Here is a 21,381-nt window from a genome sequence, read left to right on the forward strand (position 1 = left end):
CTTGTGACCTCTCTGGAGGTCATATTTTTCATGGGATCTGCATGAAAATTGGTCAGAATGTTCATCTTGATGATATCTAGGTTAAGTTCGAAACTGGGTCACGTCCGTTCCAAAACTAGGTCAGTAGGTCAAATAATAGAAAAACTTTGTGACCTCTGTAGAGGCCGTATTTTTTATGGGATCTGCATGAAAATTGATCGGAATGTTCATCTTGATGATATCTAGGTCAAGTTTGAAACCGGGTCAACTGCGGTCAAAAACTAGGTCAGTAAGTCAAATAATAGAAAATCCTTGTGACCTCTCTAGAGGTCATATTTTTCATGGGATCTGCATGAAAATTGGTCAGAATATTCATCTTGATGATATTTAGGTCAAGTTCGAAACTGGGTCACGTCCGATCCAAAACTAGGTCAGTAGGTCAAATAATAGAAAAACCTTGTGACCTGTGTAGAGGCCATATTTTTCATGGGATCTACATGAAAATTGGTCAGAGTGTTTATCTTGATGATATCTAGGTCAAGTTCGAAATTGGGTCAACTGCGATCCAAAACTAGGTCAGTAGGTCTAAAAATAGAAAATTCTTGTGACCTCCCTAGAGGCCATATTTTTCATGGGATTTTCATGAAAATTGGTCAGAATGTTCACCTTGTTGATATCTAAGTCAAGTTTGAAACTGGGTCACATGTGGTCCAAAACTAGGTCATTAGGTCAAATAATAGAAAAACCTTGTGACCTCTCTGGAGGTCATATTTTTCATGGGATCTGAAAATTGGTCAGAATGTTCATCTTGATGATATTTAGGTCAATTTCGAAACTGGGTCACGTGCGGTCAAAAACTAGGTCAGTAAGTCAAATAATAGAAAAACCTTGTGACCTCTGTAGAGGCCATATTTTTCATGGGATCTGCATAAAAATTGGTCAGAATGTTCATCTTGATAATATCTAGGTCAAGTTTGAAACTGGGTCACATGCGGTCAAAAACTAGGTCAGTAGGTCAAATGATAGAAAAACCTTGTGACCTCTCTAGAGGCCATAGTTTTCATGGGATCTGTATGAAAGTTGGTCTGAATGTTCATCTTGATGATATCTAGGTCAAGTTTGAAACCGGGTCAACTGCGGTCAAAAACTAGGTCACTAGGTCTCAACATAGAAAGACCTTTTGACCTCTCTAGAGGCCATATTTTTCAATGGATCTTCATGAAAATTGGTGAGAATGTTCACCTTTATGATATCTAGGTCAAGTTCGAAACTGGGTTACATGCGGTCAAAATTAGGTCAGTACGTCTAAAAATAGAAAAACCTTGTGACCTCTCTGGAGGCCAAATTTTTCATGAGATCTTCATGAAAATTGGTGAGAATGTTCACCTTGATGATATCTAGGTCAAGTTTGAAACCGGGTCAACTGCGGTCAAAAACTAGGTCACTAGGTCTCAACATAGAAAGACCTTTTGACCTCTCTAGAGGCCATATTTTTCAATGGATCTTCATGAAAATTGGTGAGAATGTTCACCTTTATGATATCTAGGTCAAGTTCGAAACTGGGTCACATGCGGTCAAAATTAGGTCAGTACATCTAAAAATAGAAAAACCTTGTGACCTCTCTGGAGGCCATATTTTTCATGAGATCTTCATGAAAATTGGTGAGAATGTTCACCTTGATGATATCTAGGTCAAGTACATAACTGGGTCACATGCCTTCAAAAACTAGGTTATTATTTTAAATAATAGAAAAACCTTGTGACCTTTCTAGAGGCCATATTTTTGAATGGAAAATTGGTCAGAATTTTTATCTTGATGATATCTAGGTCAAGTTCAGAAGTAGGTCACATGAGCTCAAAATCTAGGTCACTATGTCAAATAATAGAAAAAATGACGTCATACTCAGTTCATGTGTGGGCGGGTGAGTGATTCAGGACCATCATGGTCCTCTTGTTGCTCTTTAAGACCAAGTTCGAAAATAGGGTCATATGGGGACAAAAACTAGGTCACCACTCAAATCAAAGGAAAAGCTTGTTAATGCTGTAGAGGCCACATTTATGATTCTGTCTTCATGGAACTAAATCCAAATGTTTATCTTGATGATTCCAAGGCCAACTTTAAAAGGTGAGCGGTATAGGGATTAGTGTCTTCTTGACCCTCATGTCCTTGTGTAGGTTTTAAGGTCATCTGAGGTGAAGATACAGTGATTTGTTGTGACAGATTATGCCGCTTGAGTGTGAGAGAAACTGGGCCAGACGTTATAAAACTAACTTTGTAAACCTTAGTCAGATAATACAACTGTGTGAGTGCTTGAATTTAAAACACTCCACAGACACAACCAGTCAGATTAAACACTCCACAGACACAACCAGTCAGATTAAACACTCCACAGACACAGTCAGTGAGATTAAACACTCCACAAACACAGTCAGTCAGATTTTTTAACTTTTAGACTTGTCTCCTAACTTGGTTTTAAAATTTCAGACCCAGGGTTAGTCAGGGTGAAGTGTTAGAGTTTTGGAAGTAAAAAGAAAATTTGTGAAGTGTTAAGTTTAACACCACTAGAAGAGTTTAACTTCCTTAAAACAGTCACAGATGATAATTATGTCTTTATTATAAGATAGAACAGTGTTAAGAGATGAGCATGAAAACTGAGAATAGAGAAAGAAAAAAATAAATGGAAAAGTTAATTAGTGCTATACTTCTAATTGGTATACAGTTCCGCAAATATTTCTATCATTGTAAAGTATTAGACCATATAATTATGTTATATCCTAGGCAACAAGACATCTGTTTGTGCCAGCAGAGAAACGAATTCCAAAGATACGTATAGAGACTAGGCAAGCCAAGGATCTGTGTACACAGAGAATAGTTGTAGCTATAGATAGCTGGCCTAGAAATTCACGCTACCCTCAGGTATGGTCATTTATCTATTTAAGTAAAGGTAAATTAGTGATTAACAGAAGTACTATTGAGCTTTCCAGTGACCCTATAATTCAGAACAGTTAAAACTACTTACAACCTGCAGAGCTCCAGGTAAGCTGCGTATTTGCGTATTTACGCAATTAAAATTGCAGAAAACCCAATTGAATTCATAATGTGCTTACTGAAATGCAAGTAAAATTCCTAATTACCAGTTCGTATAAAAACGCCTGCGTATCGCATTTTCCTTATTACTAGAACGGGTACGAGACTTTAAAGCTAGATTTGACTGACTGGTTTTACATTACTGCAGAACAGTTTGCAATTTATCGGAAAAATCACAGAACCATTCAGTCGGCTGATCAGTGTTATTTGGGCGCTTTGTAAACAATTTTACGCCAATAAAATGTAAAAGAGGTTGCAGAAAAAACATTGTTGCAGCACAAACAAACAAATTAGTGGGATATTTTGCTGTTCAACAATGACAGGTCTGTTTGTGACAATGTAGTGTCACCAATACTGGATGACATCTTTTGAAAGAAAGCGTATTGCGGTGACCACATCGTTCAGGATATTGTGGATGAACTGTTCTCCGACTGCATTAAAAGTGAAAAAGAAAACAACAGTATAGAACATTCATTACAATTTTAAATACATTTTTGTATTAAACATTGAAGGGCGCCATTAAAGTACTAGGTACTTAGTTAGTCCTGTTTAATGATATATACCATGTATACTGTGTTTGCGCTAAAATTTAGCTGCACTATTATAAGTACACTTACAGTATACTGTAAGCAAAAAATACTCAATTGTTTGTGCAAGACTGGTGAAATACCCAATTGGTTTAAGCAAATACCCAATTACTTCTGAAAAGGCAGGGTAATGATATTATTTTTACCCAATTCAAATTTCCAATACCCAATTCAGACAAAAAGTGATGGGTAAATACCCAATTGCACCAAAAGCTTATCTCGAGCTCTGCACCCCTAGCAATTTGCAGGTATGTTTTTGTACATCTGGGTTGACTGAGGTATTTGTGGTATAGTGCAATGCAAACGTACATATCACGATAGAGTAGCCAGGATCTTAATCAGGGCCTTCATCTCCACAGAAAAATGTCTTAGTCTTCTTGACCAGTGTGTCGGTGATTTAATTATCTAATGTGATTTTATATGAAATTTAATATGCTAGGGTACATATTGTTTGAACATATTATGATATTTTTTCCCTTATACACTTGTCTGATGTTTTATATTTTTGAACTGCCGCTTAGTTTCAGTGAGACAGAATGACATGAAACTCATACAAGTTCACATTTTTAACTTCTGAACCTTATGTTAAATCAGGGACATTTTGTGAAGAAACTTGGCAATATTGGAGACAAGGAGACAGAAAATGAGGTTCTTCTATTAGAACATGATGTGCCACACTCTAACTTCTCCGAGGCAGTGCTTAGTTACCTGCCCAAAATGCCTTGGGTCATCACAGAGGAGGTTAGTTTGATTTCTGTTCGAAGTCTTTCCTTTCAAAATTAGGTGTTCATTCTGTTATGGAAGCTAGAAGAACTTCAAACATTAACTATAAAAAAGTTAATACAGAGGTTTTTAATGTCTCCAACTGTTTCTGTATAATTTACTACAGGGCTTCACCAAACTCTGTTTGCGGGGACGTGGGCTATATATGAACCTCATTATCCCATCCATTCCTGTCCCGTCACATTGCTTCTAGGGATCAGTAAAGATATCAAGTTGAAGCCTACCAGTATATGCATAGGTTCATAAGGCAAGTTCACATGTCAGGTCCATTCCTCTTACTTTTTGACAAAAGTATCTGTCCTTTTCACTTGGAAAATTTACCAAAACAGTCATACTCTCAATAATTCTGAAAACTTTTCATCATTGAAATTTCACACAAACATTTGAGTTCACAATGTAAGTTTACACTCCAAGTTTTGTAAATCTGCCAATTATTTTGATGAAATTATTCTTATTAACAAAGACAATGTTGCCAAAATAATATTTTCTTTGAACATCTCTGAAACAAATGAAAGTATTTGGAAACAAGTTGAACAGATCATAAATTAAGTTCGTATATCAGGTCCAGTTAATCTGACTTTTGTTATCCCCCACCGATGAAATCGGGAGGGGAGTATTGAAATGGCGGTGTCCATCCGCAGCCATTTCTCAGTAACTGGCTGGAAGAATTTCATGAAACTTGAAATAAACATGAACCAACATACTGCGATGACGCCCGTCAAGTCTTTTTTGGATTGGTCAATTTCCCTTCGAGTTACTGCCTTGATTTAATGAAAATTGTCCGTCCGCAGCCATTTCTCATTAACTGTCAGGTAGAATTTCATAAAACTTGAAATAATCATACACCAACATACTGCGATGATGCCCGTCAAGTTTTTTTTTGGATTGGTCAATTTCCCTTAGAGTTATTGCCCTTGATTTAATGAAAAATCCACGTCTGTAGCCATTTCTCAGTAATAAGCTGGTAGAATTTCATGAAACTTGACATAAATATGAACCAACATACTTTGATGATGCCTGTCATTTTTTTTTTCAATTGGTCGATTTTCCTTAGTGTTATTGCCCTTTAATTGTTAAAAAATCTACAGATTTGTACATAACAAACCAACCAGTTAGTAGAATTTTATTAAACTTCTTTCAATCTTTTCCATGAAAATTTATTATAAACATGTGAAGTTTTGTACCCACACCTGGTCACCACCTTGCCTTGGTCACAACCTCTCCCCCACCCCCAAAAAATCATTCCTTTTTATTAGCTCACCTGTCACAAAGTGACAAGGTGAGCTTTTGTGATCGCGCAGCGTCCGTCCGTGCGTAAACCTTTGCTTGTGACCACTCTAGAGGTCACATTTTTCATGGGGTCTTTATGAAAATTGGTCAGAATGTTCACCTTAATGATATCTAGGTAAAATTCGAAACTGGGTCACGTGCGGTCAAAAACTAAGTCAGTAGGTCAAAAAATAGAAAAACCTTGTGACCTCTCTAGAGGCCATATTTTTCATAAGGTCTTCATGAAAATTGGTCAGAATGTTCACCTTGCTAATATCTAGGTCAAGTTCGAAACTGAGTTACGTGCCATTAAAAACTAGGTCAGTAGGTCAAAAAATAGAAAAATCTTATGACTTCTCTAGAGGCCATATTTTTCACAAGATATTCATGAAAATTGGTCAGAATGTTTACCTTGATAATATCTAGGTCAAGTTTGAAACTGAGTCATGTGCCCTCAAAAACTAGGTCAGTAGGTCATATAATAGAAAAAACCTTGTGACCTCTCTAGAGGCCATATTTTTCATGGGATCTGTATGAAAGTTGGTCTGAATGTTCATCTTGATGATAGCTAGATCAAGTTTGAAACTGGGTCACGTGCGATCAAAAACTAGGTCAGTAGGTCTAAAAATAGAAAAATTATTGTGACCTCTCTAGAGGCCATACTTGTGAATGGATCTTCATAAAAATTTGTCAGAATGTTCACCTTGATGATATCTAGGTCAAGTTTGAAAGTAGGTCACATGCCATCAATAACTAGGTTAGTAGGTCAAATAATAAAAAATCATTGTGACCTATCTTGAGGCCATATTTTTCATGGGATCTGTATGAAAGTTGGTGTAAATGTTCATCTAGATGATTTCTAGGTCAAGTTCGAAACTGGGTCAACTGCAGTCAAAAACTAGATCGGTAGGTCTAAAAATAGAAAAACCTTGTGACTTCTCTAGAGGCCATACATTTTAATGGATCCTTATGAAAATTGGTCAGAATGTTCACCTTGATGATACCTAGGTCAGATTCGAAACTGGGTCAAGTGCCTTGAATAACTAGGTCAGTATGTCAAATAATAAAAAACTTTGTGACCTCTCTAGAGGCCATATTTTTCAATGGATCTTCATGAAAATTGGTCAGAATTTATATCTTGATGATATCTAGGTCAGGTTCAAAACTGGGTCACATGAGCTCAAAATCTAGGTCACTATGTCAAGTAATGGAAAAAACGATGTCATACTCAGTTCAAAACTGGGTCATGTAGGGACAGGTGGGCAATTAAGGACCATTATGGTCCTCTTGTTATTATTTCTTTTCAAACCTTCCATGAATATTTATCAGCACGCAGAGTTGTAACATTCCCCCACCTCACTCTCCACACAGTCTTGCCTACAACTCTGATCATGTATACCCATCCCTCACCCATTTTTTTTCATCATTTTTAATTTTCCACCAATATAATCAATATGTGAAATTTTGTACCCTCACCTGGTCACCCGGTTGCTCCCCGCACCCCCCACCCCAAAAATTGTCTTCTGTGAAAATGATTTTGACTAATGGAAGTATTTGCTTCTTAGTAACATCCTTAACTTTTCCGGATATATATTTTTGCCATTCCTCACCACAGGCCCTTTCGGCGGGGGATACCAATTCATCAGATTTGCTTGTTTTGACAGAATTATTCCACTTCTTCATGTAACAGTATGCAAAATGTCCTTAACTTTTCGTATGATTTCAATCTACTTGAGAGTCTCAGATTATTAGTAAAATAGAAAAGATCTGTTAATTTTTTAGCAACCTTATTGCATTGATCTGTTGCATTCATTTCTAGGATATGAAACACAGAACAGATTTAAGACATATAACTATATGCAGTGTAGATCCACCAGGATGTACGGACATAGATGATGCTTTACATTGTAGAGAACTGGACAATGGAAACCTTGAGGTTTGTCTGTTACATTGATGTATAATAGAAAAAAAATAGTTGATGAAACAAATATTTTATAAAAGTGTATTGAAAATGTTCTTTAAGATGAATTTTCGAATTCTGAACAATTTTAATGTGTTTTTAGCTCACCTGTCACATAGTGACAAGGTGAGCTTTTGTGATCACGCAGCGTCCGTCCGTGCGTCCGTCCGTAAACTTTTGCTTGTGACCACTCTAGAGGTCACATTTTTCGTAGGATCTTTATGAAAGTTGGTCGGAATGTTCATTATGATGATATCTAGGTCAAGTTCGAAACTGGGTCACGTGCCGTCAAAAACTAGGTCAGTAGGTCTAAAAATAGAAAAACCTTGTGACCTCTCTAGAGGCCATAAATTTCAAAAGATCTTCATGAAAATTGATCAGAATGTTCACCTTGATGATATCTAGGTCAAGTTCGAAACTGGGTCACGTGCCCTCAAAAACTAGGTCAGTAGGTCTAAAAATAGAAAAACCTTGTGACCTCACTAGAGGCCATATTTTTCATGAGATCTTCATGAATATTGGTCAGAATGTTCACCTTGATGATATCTAGGTCAAGTTCGAAAATGGGTCACGTGGGGTTGAAAACTAGGTCAGTAAATCTAAAAATAGAAAAACCTTGTGACCTCTCTAGAGGCCATATTTTACATGAGATCTTCATGAAATTTGGTCAGAATGTTCACCTTGATGATATCTAGGTCAAGTTCGAAACTGGGTCACGTGGCGTCAAAAACTAGGTCATTAGGTCTAAAAATAGAAAAACCTTGTGACCTCTCTAGAGGCCGTATTTCTCAATGGATCTTCATGAAAATTGGTCAGAATGTTCACCTTGGTGATATCTAGGTCAAGTTCGAAACTGGGTCACGTGCGGTCAAAAACTAGGTCAGTAGGTCTAAAAATAGAAAAACCTTGTGACCTCTCTAGAGGCCATATTTTTCAATGGATCTTCATGAAAATTGGTCAGAATGTTTACCTTGATGATATCTAGGTCAAGTTCGAAACTGGGTCACGTGGGGTTAAAAACTAGGTCAGTAGATCTAAAAAGAGAAAAACCTTGTGACCTCTCTAGAGGCCATATTTTTCATGAGATCTTCATGAATATTGGTCAGAATGTTCACCTTGATGATATCTAGGTCAAGTTCGAAACTGGGTCATGTGGGGTCAAAAACTAGGTCATATGGTCTAAAAATAGAAAAACCTTGTGACCTCTCTAGAGGCCATATTTCTCAATGGATCTTCATGAAAATTGGTCAGAATGTTTACCTTGATGATATCTAGGTCAGGTTCGAAACTGGGTCACGTGCGGTCAAAAACTAGGTCAGTAGGTCTAAAAATAGAAAAACCTTGTGACCTCTCTAGAGGCCATATTTTTCAATGGATCTTCATGAAAATTGGTCAGAATGTTTACCTTGATGATATCTAGGTCAAGTTCGAAACTGGGTCACGTGGGGTTAAAAACTAGGTCAGTAGATCTAAAAATAGAAAAACCTTGTGACCTCTCTAGAGGCCATATTTTTCATGAGATCTTCATGAATATTGGTCAGAATGTTCACCTTGATGATATCTAGGTCAGGTTCGAAACTGGGTCACGTGGGATCAAAAACTAGGCCAGTAGGTCTGAAAATAGAAAAACCTTGTGACCTCTCTAGAGGCCATATTTCTCAATGGATCTTCATGAAAATGGGTTAGAATGTTCAGCTTGATGATATCTAGGTCAGGTTAGTAACTGGGTCATGTGCGGTCAAAAACTACGTCAGTAGGTCGAAAAATAGAAAAACCTTGTGACCTCTCTGGAGGCCATATTTTTCAAGAGATCTTCATGAAAATTGGTGAGAATGTTTACCTTGATGATATCTAGGTCAAGTTTAAAAGTGGGTCACGTGCCTTCAAAAAAAATTGGTCATTAGGTCAAATAATAGAAAAACCTTGTGACCTCTCTAGAGGCCATATTTTTCAATGGATCTTCATGAAAATTGGTCAGAATTTTTTATCTTGATAATATCTGGGTCACATGTGCTCAAAAACTAGGTCACTATGTCAAATAATAGAAATAACGACGTCATACTCAGTTCAACACTAGGTCATGTGGGGATAGGTTTGCGATTCAGGACCATCATGGTCCTCTTGTTAGGAGAGGTTTTTTCAAGATTTGCTGAAACAACACAAAAGTTATTAAAGAATTCAAGCAGTGAATTATTTTTTTTTATCTCACCTGAGCACAAAGTGTTCAAGGTGAGCTTTTGTGATCACCCTGTGTCTGTCGTCCGGCGGCAGTGGCGGCGGCGGCGTCAACAATTTGACTGTTAACACTCTAGAGGTCACATTTTTGGCCCAGTCTTAATGAAACTTGGTCAGAATGTTACCCTCAATAAAATCTTGGACGAGTTCGATATAGGGTCATCTGGGGTCAAAAACTAGGTCACCAAGTCAAATCAAAGGAAAAGCTTGTTAACACTCTAGAGGTCACAATTTTGGCCCAATCTTAATGAAACTTGGTCAGAATGTTACACTAAATAAAATCATGCACTAGTTTGATATTGGGTCATCTGGGGTCAGAAACTAGGTCACCAGGTCAAATCAAAGGAAAAGCTTGTTAACACTCTAGAGGTCACATATTTGGTCCAATCTTAATGAATCTTGGTCAGAATGTTACCCTCAATAAAATCTTAGATGAGTTTGATATTGGGTCATCTGAGGTCAAAAACTAGGTCACAAAGTCAAAACAAAGGAAAGGCTTGTTAACACTCTAAAGGTCACAATTTGGGCCCAAACTTGATAAAACTTGGTCAGAATGTTGCCGTCAATAAAGTCCTGGACAAGATCTGGGGTCAAAAACTAGGTTACCAGGTCAAATCAAAGGAAAAACTTCTTAACATTGTAGAGGCCACATTTATGACTGTATCTTCATAAAACTTAGTCAGAATGTTAATCTTGATTATCTATAGGTCAAGATCAAATCTTGGTTATCTGGGGTCAAAAACTAGGTCACTAGGTCATTTCAAAGCAAAAGCTTGTTAACACTCTAGAGACCGCATTTGTGACTGTATCTTCATGAAACTTAGTCAGAATGTTAATCTTGCTTATCTATAGGTCAAGTTTGAATCTTGGTCATGTGGGGTCAAAAACTAGGACACAGGGTCAAATCAAAGGAAACGCTATTTTACACTGTAGAGGCCACATTTATAGGGATTTTTCTAGACCTCTAAAAAGGGCAGGGTGCTGCTAAAAAGGGGCAGGGTGCATTTTGCGCATTGCGTACCTTTGTCTACAAAAATCATAAGGTAGATTTCCATGGTTTTTGTTGTAATGTCTACATTGTAAGGTACTACAGAAAGATTTGCAATGAATCTGAATGTCAGGAAAAACATTAATACCTGTTTGTCTATATAACATGCTTATCATTTATAAATACATGCAATTTGTTTTATGTTTGCATGCATTATTTTTGTCTTGAAAGTTTTTAACCAGGTTTTCAACAGAGTTATTAGATTGGGGTAGATGTCGGTCGGGCGGGCGGGCGGCGGCGTCAAACTGGTGTTTCCGGTCAATAATTTTTGTTTCGGTAAAGATATTTGAATAAAACTTGGTTTGTATCTAGCTTATATCAAGACAAAGGCTGGGATTGATTTTGGGGTTTCTGGGGTCAAGGTCAAGGTCACTGTTACTTAAAATAGAAAGAGGGTTTCCGGTCAATAACTTTTGTTAGCTCACCTGTCACAAAGTGACAAGGTGAGCTTTTGTGATCGCGCAGCGTCCGTCGTCCGTCCGTGTGTCCGTCAGTCCGTGTGGCGTGCGTAAACTTTTGTTTGTGACCACTCTAGAGGTCACATTTTTCATGGGATCTTTATGAAAATTGGTCATAATGTTCCCCTTGATGATATCTAGGTCAAGTTCGAAACTGGGTCACGTGCGGTCAAAAACTAGGTCAGTAGGTCTAAAAATAGAAAAACATTGTGACCTCTCTAGAGGCCATATATTTCACAAGATCTTCATGAAATTTGGTCAGAATGTTCACCTTGATGATATCTAGGTCAAGTTTGAAACTAGGTCACGTGGCATCAAAAACTAGGTCAGTAGGTCAAATAATAGAAAAACCTTGTGACCTCTCTAAAGGCCATATTTTTCATGGGATCTGTATGAAAGTTGGTCTGAATGTTCATCTTGATGATATCTAGGTCAGTTTTGAAACTGGGTCACGTGCCGTCAAAAACTAGGTCAGTAAGTCTAAAAATAGAAAAACCTTGTGACCTCTCTAGAGGCCATACTTGTGAATGGATCTTCATGAAAATTGATCAGGATGTTCACCCTGATGATATCTAGGTCAATTTCGAAACTGGGTCACGTGCGGTCAAAAACTAGGTCAGTAGGTCTAAAAATAGAAAAACCTTGTGACCTCTCTAGAGGCCATATATTTCATGAGATCTTCATGAAAATTGGTCAGAATGTTCACCTTGATGATATGTAGGTCAAGTTCGAAAGTGGGTCACATGCCATCAAAAACTAGGTCAGTAGGTCAAATAATAGAAAAACCTTGTGACCTCTCTAGAGGCCATATTTTTCATGGGATCTGTATGAAAGTTGGTCTGAATGTTCAACTTGATGATATCTAGGTCAAGTTCGAAACAGGTTCATGTGGGGTCAAAAACTAGGTCAGTAGGTCTAAAAATAGAAAAACCTTGTGACCTCTCTAGAGGCCATACTTGTGAATGGATCTCCATAAAAATTGGTCAGAATGTTTATCTTGATGATATCTAGGTCAAGTTCGAAAGTGGGTCTTGTGCCATCAAAAAGTAGGTCAGTAGGTCAAATAATGAAAAAACGTTGTGACCTCTCTAGAGGCCATATTTTTCATGGGATCTGTATGAAAGTTGGTCTGAATGTTTATCTTGATGATATATAGGTCAAGTTTGAAACTTGGTCAACTGCGATCAAAAACTAGGTCAGTAGGTCTTAAAATAGAAAAACCTTGTGACCTCTCTAGAGGCCATACGCTTGAATGGATCTTCATGAAAATTGGTCAGAATGTTCACCTTGATGATATCTAGGTCAAGTTTGAAACTGGGTCACGTGAATTAAAAAACTAGGTCAGTAGGTCAAATAATAGAAAAACCTTGTGACCTCTCTAGAGGCCATACTTTTCATGGGATCTGTATGAAAGTTGGTCTGAATGTTCATCTTGATGATATCTAGGTCAGGTTTGAAACTGGGTCAACTGCGGTCAAAAACTAGGTCAGTAGGTCTAAAATTAGAAAAATCTTTTGACCTCTCTAGAGGCCATATTTTTCAATGGATCTTCATGAAAATTGATCTGAATGTTCACCTTGATGATATCTAGGTCAGTTTAGAAACATGGTCACGTGCGGTCAAAAACTAGGCCAGTAGGTATAAAAATAGAAAAACCTTGTGACCTCTCTAGAGGCCATATTTTTCATGAGATCTTCATGAAAATTAGTGAGAATGTTCACCTTGATGATATCTAGGTCAAGTTCAAAACAGGGTCACGTACCTTCGAAAACTAGGTCAATAGGTCAAATAATAGGAAAACCTTGTGACCTCTCTAGAGACCATATTTTTCAATGGATCTTCATGAAAATTGGTCAGAATTTTTATCTTAATAATATCTAGGTCAAGTTCAAAACTGGGTCACATGAGCTCAAAAACTAGGTCACTATGTCAAATAATAGAAAAAACGACGTCATACTCAAAACTGGATCATGTGGGAAGAGGTGAGCGATTCAGGACCATCATGGTCCTCTTGTTTCGGTAAAGATATTTGAATAAAACTTGGTATGTATGTAGCTTATATCAAGACAAAGGCTGGGATTGATTTTGGGGTTTCTGGGGTCAAGGTCAAGGTCACTGTTACTTAAAATAGAAAAAGGGTTTCCAGTCAATAACTTAACTTAGGAATGAGCTATCATGATGAAACTAGGTGTATAGAAAACTTATATAAAGTTGTAGCTTGGGATTGATTTTGGGGTTTCTGGGATCAAGGTCAAGGTCATTGTTACTAAAAATAGGGTTAGGGTTAGGTTAGGGTTAGGGTTAGCATATCTTCTACATGCATGGAGGGATTTTGATGAAAGTTGGCACAATTGTTCACCATCATGAGACGGAGTGTCATACGCAAGAACCAGGTCCCTAGGTCTAAGGTCAAGGTCACACTTAGAGGTCAAAGGATACAAGAATGAAAACTTTGTCCAGAGCATATCTTCTTCATGCATAGAGGGATTTTGATGTAACTTGGCACAATTATACACCATCATGAAACGAAGTGTCTTGCGCAGTTCCCTTCTTTAGAATTACTTCCCTTTGTTGTTACTATAAATAGCTTATATTGTAACTTTTATATTACATAGGGAAAAATCGAGACCACTTTTCTGTAGTACAACATGCATGTTACATCCAATTTTGAGGTGTATTTTGACCAATCTCTACCTGGTAAGGATTTCTGTGTGGACTTACAACTTTTTTTTTTGTATTTTTTTTTTTTTTTTTTAAGATTAACTTCCCTTAGTTGTTACTATAAATAACTTATAGGTTAAAGGTCAGTAATTCAAATCCTTCTTTGTTTCATATAAAAAACGACAACTTCAGGTCGTCTTTACGTATCTTTAGAGAACATCACTTTTTCCTACACCTATTTTTCATGGAAGTTCTATCACAAATTAACGAAAAAATGTAAAGAAAATAGGGGGTTATGTAGTTCCTAGTGAAATGCCAGTCAGTTGTGGTCTGCTACCCTAAAAATGGCGCATATTTGCTCTCGTCCGCGCAATAAACACCTACTTCCGGTTTCGATCTGCAAAACTTGCCATGTGGGGTGTATCAACATGAAAACCGTCTCATTTCATGCAGAATGTATTCTAGTAGTGAAAAATGGTGATTAAAGCACTCGTTCTACACGAATTTGCGCAAAAAATGGGAAAATTAGGATCTATTTATTATGGACTTCTTTCGACTACACCACGGAAGCACATTTTCGACCGAATTACTGACCTTATTCCTATAAGAAATGTTTCTTATCAAATATCACACAATTTTCATTCCTATTTTCAAGAAAGATGTAATACCAAACATATTGCCAAGTTTCATTGTGAAATTTCAAGATTTTAGAGAAATATAGACATTTAATAGAAGCCACCCCCTACCAATTTACTGTGCTAAATTTTGGCCCTATGTTCCTATTATTGTATATTTTGGTAAAAGTTTCACTCGTTTGCATTATTTTTCACTTGGATTCTGAAATATCATTCATTCCGTCATGAATAAGGCCCAGAAGGATGCATTTTGTGCATTTCCTGACATTCTGGAGACAAAATATTGGCTTTTTAATCCCAGAAATCGCTGCTGAATAGGCGCATCTACTCAAAATATGGTCAAAATTCAAAATTTTTCAAATTTCACTATTATTTTGCATTGGAAACACCCTTTTATATCATATACAACCGATCTATGACTATTAAGACTAATTGCGATGTGTTTCGAGAAAGTCTTATTTCAGCTCTTATAGGTTAAAGGTCAGTAATTCAAATCCTTCTTTGTTTCATATAAACAAAGACAACTTCAGGTCGTCTTTACGTATCTTTAGAGAACATCACTTTTTCCTACACCTATTTTTCATGGAAGTTCTATCACAAATTAACGAAAAAATGAAAAGAAAATAGGGGGTTATGTAGTTCCTAGTGAAATGCCAGTCAGTTGTGGTCTGCTACCCTTAAAATGGCGCATATTTGCTCTCGTCCGCGCAATAAACACCTACTTCCGGTTTCGATCTGCAAAACTTGCCATGTGGGGTGTATCAACATGAAAACCGTCTCATTTCATGCAGAATGTATTCTAGTAGTGAAAAATGGTGATTAAAGCACTTGTTCTACACGAATTTGCGCAAAAAATGGGAAAATTAGGATCTATTTATTATGGACTTCTTTCGACTACACCACGGAAGCACATTTTCGACCAAATTACTGACCTTATTCCTATATTGTAACTTTTTTATAATTGACCGTAGGGAAAAACCAAGACCACTTTTCTGTGGTACTAATAGTTGTTACTTTCTAATTTTAGGTGTATTTTAAGGTATCTCTACCTGGTAAGGAGTTTTTTTTGTGGACTTAGAAAAACAAAAGAATTACAGTGATTACTAAACAACCACAAAATTAAAATTACATCTGCAAATACAGATGCTAGAGTAAAGAAATTTGCTGTGACGGGCGTATATTGTGACATTCTGGCACTCTTGTTTATTCTTATGAAAAGTGTTGAAAACCTGGTTTCGTGGCATTGCTGCGTTTCTTGTCTTGATTAGAAATATACCATAAAGATACTTTTGAATAATTTAATAATTCTGGTGCAAATCTGTCATTATACATTCATTATATTACTGAACGTACCATTGATACTCGTGTATAAATGCACTGTAGACAATTTTCCAACTTCAAAATAACTTTGTTTACGATTTTTGCCATTTTGGTAAAGGGAAACTACTCTACGCAATGACTGTCTATGCTAAATTCTGATATTGCCGTTACGTTCTGTAAAAGATCGAGTGGTTTATTAGTCCCCTACTGGTTGAAAACCAGTTTCGGGGACTATAGGAATGCGCTTTTCCGTCATTCCGTCCGTCCGTCCGTCTGTCCGTCCGTCCGCAATTTCGTGTCCGGTCCATAACTCTGTCATCCATGAAGGGATTTTAATATTACTTGGCACAAATGTTCCCCATGATGAGACGACGTGTCATGCGCAAAACCCGGACCCCTAGCTCAAAGGTCAAGGTCACAATTTGAGGTCAAAGGTCAACAGGGCTTTTTTCCTGTCCGGTCCATAACTCTCCCATCCATGAAGGGATTTTAATATTACTTGGCATAAATGTTCCCCATGATGAGACGACATGTCATGCGCAAAACCTGGACCCCTAGCTCAAAGGTCAAGGTCACAGTTGGAGGTCAAAGGTCAACAGGGCTTTTTTCCTGTCCGGTCCATAACTCTCCCATCCATGAAGAGATTTTAATATTACTTGGCACAAATGTTCCCCATGAGAAGACGACGTGTCATGCGCAAAACCTAGACACCTAGCTTAAAGGTCAAGGTCACAATTTGAGGTCAAAGGTCAACAAGGCTTTTTTCCTGTCCGGTCCATAACTCTCCCATCTATGAAGGGATTTTAATATTACTTGGCACAAATGTACCTCATAATAAGACGATGTGTCATGCACAACTTTCAAACCCCTAGCTCAAAGGTCAAGGTCACACTTAGCAGTCAAATGTTAACATGGCATGAACAGGGTCTGTTTCGTGTCCGGTCCATAACTCTGACATTCATTAAGGAATTTTAATATCACTAAGCACAAGTGTTCCCCATGATGAGATGACGTGTCGTGCGCAAATCCCAGACCCCTAGCTCAAAGGTCAAGGTCACAATTGGGGGTCAAAGGTCAATAAGGTTTTTTCCCTGTCCGATCCAGAACTCTGTCATCCATCAAGGGATTACAATATTACTTGGCATAAATGTTTCCCATGATGAGACGACGTGTCATGCGCAACACCCAGTACCCTAGCTTAAAGGTCAAGGTCACACTTTGAGATCAAAGGTCAAGAGGATTTTTTTCCTGTCCGGTCTATAACTTTGTCATGCAAAGCAGGATTTAGATATCAGTTGGCACAAATATTCCCCTGGATGAGACAACATGTCATGTGCAAGAACCAGGTCCCTAGGTCTAAGGTCAAGGTCATATTTAGAGGTCAAAGGTCAAATTCAAGAATGACTTTGTACGGAACATTTCTTCTTCATGCATGGAGGGATTTTGATGTAACTTGGACCAAATGTTCACCACCATGAGGCACCCTTGTTTTTAGAATTACGTCCCTTTGTTGTTACTATAAATAGATTTTATTGTAACTTTTTTATTACTGGCGGTAGAGAAAAATCGAGACCACTTTTCTGTGGTACAGCATGCATGTTACATCCAATTTTTAGGTGTATTTTGACCTATCTCTACCTGGTAAAGAGTTTCTTGTGGACTTACATATATAGATTTTTTTTTTTTTTTTTTTTTTTTTTTTTTTTGAAGATTAATTTCCCTTTGTTGTTACTATAAATAACTTACATGATAACATTTTTATAATCAGCCAAAAAAATTCAATATGAAAACAACTATAGGTTTTTATATATATAAATTTTAATCCAAGTGTTTTGTTATAGCATATTGTATATATAGTACAATATTGTTTATACAACATTGACAGATATCAGTTCATTATGTTATACTGCAGTAGAGAAAATTAGGTGCCTTCCAGTAGGGGACTTTGTATTGCATGGCAATACTTCATTCACTTGTTTTCTTTTAAACAAAATTAATATCATACAAATTTAATAGTATTTTGATGAAATAAATATAACAAAATCATAGATATTCTGATAGGCAGTGATACTAATTAAAGATCGACTGTTATCTTCAACCAAGATCAAATTGTGAACAACAAAATTGACTCATGGTGCCACGCTAATTGCTGATAATTACTGGCCATTAATCGGCATTAATAAGCAGCAGACTTTGTTATGAGATATGTTTTTTTCTCCTTTTTATACGCCCGTTTGAAAAACGGGACGTATTATGGGAACGCCCCTGGCGGGCGGGTTGGCGGGCGGGCGGGCGGGCGGCGTCCACAGACCTTGTCCGGAGCATATCTTCTACATGCATGAAGGGATTTTGATGAAACTTGGCACAGTTGTTCACCATCATGAGACGGAGTGTCATGCGCAAGAACCAGGTCCCTAGGTCTAAGGTCAAGGTCACACTTAGAGGTCAAAGGTCAAATTCAAGAATGACTTTGTCCGGAGCATATCTTCTTCATGCATAGAGGGATTTTGATGAAAGTTGGCACAATTGTTCATCATCATGAGAAGGAGTGTCATGCGCAAGAACCAGGTCCCTAGGTCTAAGGTCAAGGTCACACTTAGAGGTCAAAGGATACAAGAATGAAAACTTTGTCCGGAGCATTTCTTCTTCATGCATAGAGGGATTTTGATATAACTTGGCACAAATGTTCATCACCATGAGGCGGAGTGTCATGCGCAAGAACCAGGTCCCTAGGTCTAAGGTCAAGGTCACACTTAGAGGCCAAAGGTCAGATACAAGAATGACTTTGTCCGAAGCATTTCTTATTCATGCATGGAGGGATTTTGATGTAACTTGAGACAATTATACACCATCATGAGACGAAGTGTCATGCGCAGTTCCCTTCTTTCGAATTACTTCCCTTTGTTGTTACTATAAATAGCTTATATTGTAACTTTTTCATTACTAGTCATAGGGAAAAATCAAGACCACTTTTCTGTAGTACAATATGCATGCTACATTCAATTTTGAGGTGTATTTTGACCAGTCTCTACCTGGTAAAGATTTTTGTGAGGACTTACAATTTTTTTTTTTTTTTTTTTTTTTTTTTTTTTTTTTTTTTTTTAAGATTAACTTCCCTTAGTTGTTACTATAAATAACTTATATTGTAACTTTTTTATAATTGACCGTAGGGAAAAACCAAGACCACTTTTCTGTGGTACAACATAGATGTTACTTTCCAATTTTAGGTGTATTTTAAGGTATCTCTACCTGGTAAGGAGTTTTTTTGTGGACTTAGAAAAACAAAACACTTAGTTATTACTAAACAACCACAAAGTTAAAATTCCATTTGCAAATACAGATGCTAGAGTAAAGAAATTTGCTGTGACAGGCATATATTGTGACATTCTTGCACTCTTAATTATTCTGTTTTGCAGTTTGCTTTAATTGCTGACCTATCTAATTGTTGTTTATTACGATTCGGTCGGTCGTCGTCTGCATACCGATACTGCATACATGCCTCGGGAAAAAAAAAAACACAGCACCTGTGTATAGTAGGTGCGTGTCATAACTTTGTATCGATTGACAATTATTTGGGATGGTATTTTGACGGATGATTGATGGGCAGTTCATTTAGAAATATTTAATTAATGGTCAAAGGGGCGGTGCTAAAAGGGCAAAGGGGCGCTGAAGAAAGGCAAAAGGGCAGCGATTTTGGGCAGAAGGGCGGCACTAAAAATGGGCAGGGCGCTGCGCCCTGCTATTCCGCTCTAGAAAAATCCCTAATTTATGACCATATCTTAATAAAACTTGGTCAGAACGTTTAGCTTGATTATCTATAGGTCAAGTTCAAATCTGGGTCAGGTGGGGTCAAAAACTAGGTCACTAGGTCATTCAAAGGAAAAGCTTGTTAACACTCTAGAGGTCACATTTATGACTGTATCTTCATGAAACTAAGTCAGAATGTTAATCATAGTGATCTTTATGTCAAGTTCGAATCTTTGTCATGTCAGGTCAAAAACTAGGTCACCGAGTCAAATCAAAAGTAAAACTTGTTAACACTTTAGAGGCCACATTTATGACCATATCTTAATGAAACTTGGTCAGAATGTTAATCTTGATGATCTTTAGGTCAGTAGGTCAGGTGAGCGATACAGGGCCTTCATGACCCTCTTGTTATTTAATATGTTTTTATAGTGAGATACTCTCTCATTGTATTATTGCTTTTTGGCATGTTAAATGTTAATGGATAGTTTTATATATTGTAGGTAGGAGTACATATTGCAGATGTAAGTCATTTCATAAGACCTGGAAATGCTTTAGATAGGGAGGCAGCTAATCGTGGTACAACAGTTTATCTTGTAGACAAGGTATATTACCTTGCTACATATTTTCATGGTGTACATGTACATCTCTTGAGTTTAATACCCGCAGTTAATTTCAGTAATATTAGTTATTATTTTTAAAGTATATTGACATGGAATAAAATGCTATCCCCATGCAGGGTTGAAGTTTCATGTTTAAGGAAACCATCCAGCTGGCTTGGTGGAGTTCTTAGTTCTAACTAGACTGCAGTCATGCAATCCTATGCCTAAAGTTATGCCCTATTGGTGAGACCATAGGGTTTTCCATCAACTTTAAAATCTGCAAAAATTCTTCATAATTCTGTTGTTACCGAATCAGCATTCCATGATAACATGCCCTGACAAGTTTTTAGAAAACCGATATTTTGTTGAAACTCTGTTTTATTACATTATTTCAGTTTTATATGGTGTTTGGTTATTAATCTTAGCAATGTTTCTGGATTCCTGTACCAGTACTAACTGGTTCTCCACTAGTAACAACTGCTCCACTTTAATTAGGTGGAAGACAAGTTACATTAGACATAATGTGTTCAGTCAGTGGTCACATTGAACATTTTCCTGTCCTGGGATTCACATCTATGCTTTTAATTGGAAGTGCTACACTTTACTTATTGGAAGTGATCAAAGGAACAAGAAAATTTGCCTGTAAAGAGAAACCTTTTGTTGCTTCAGTTTATCAGTGATTTTCTGTTCATTATCTTGAAATGTTATTGAAATTATACCTGTCCAGTGTTCTGAGTAAACAGCGTGTTACATGTTGAGTGCCATTTATTATTGAATGGAATAATAAAACGTAAGACTGTATGGAGTATTTTATTAGTCCCCTACTGGTTGAAAACCAGTTTCGGGGACTATAGGAATGCGCTTTTCCGTCATTCTGTCATTCCGTCATTCTGTCATTCCGTCCGTCCGCAATTTCGTGTCCGGTCCATAACTCTTTTATCCATGAAGGGATTTTAATATTACTTGGCACAAATGTTCCCCATGATGAGACGACGTGTCGTGCGCAAAACCCG

The 21,381-nt window shown here is 37.2% G+C and overlaps 1 protein-coding gene across 1 annotated transcript in view; it reads left to right on the plus strand.

Annotated features, from left to right (window-relative positions):
- Nucleotides 1–21,381, plus strand: part of LOC123548765 (exosome complex exonuclease RRP44-like) — a 74,319-nt gene that overhangs the window by 36,436 nt on the left and 16,502 nt on the right. Inside the window, exons 9-12 of the mRNA XM_053546053.1 lie at nucleotides 2,758–2,895; nucleotides 4,248–4,394; nucleotides 7,525–7,641; nucleotides 20,270–20,371. Coding sequence (XP_053402028.1) covers nucleotides 2,758–2,895; nucleotides 4,248–4,394; nucleotides 7,525–7,641; nucleotides 20,270–20,371 — 504 coding nt within the window. The remainder of the gene's footprint in view (nucleotides 1–2,757; nucleotides 2,896–4,247; nucleotides 4,395–7,524; nucleotides 7,642–20,269; nucleotides 20,372–21,381) is intronic.

Source organism: Mercenaria mercenaria, chromosome 6 (genome assembly GCF_021730395.1).
Source record: "Mercenaria mercenaria strain notata chromosome 6, MADL_Memer_1, whole genome shotgun sequence".
In the NCBI taxonomy this organism is placed as follows: domain Eukaryota; kingdom Metazoa; phylum Mollusca; class Bivalvia; order Venerida; family Veneridae; genus Mercenaria; species Mercenaria mercenaria.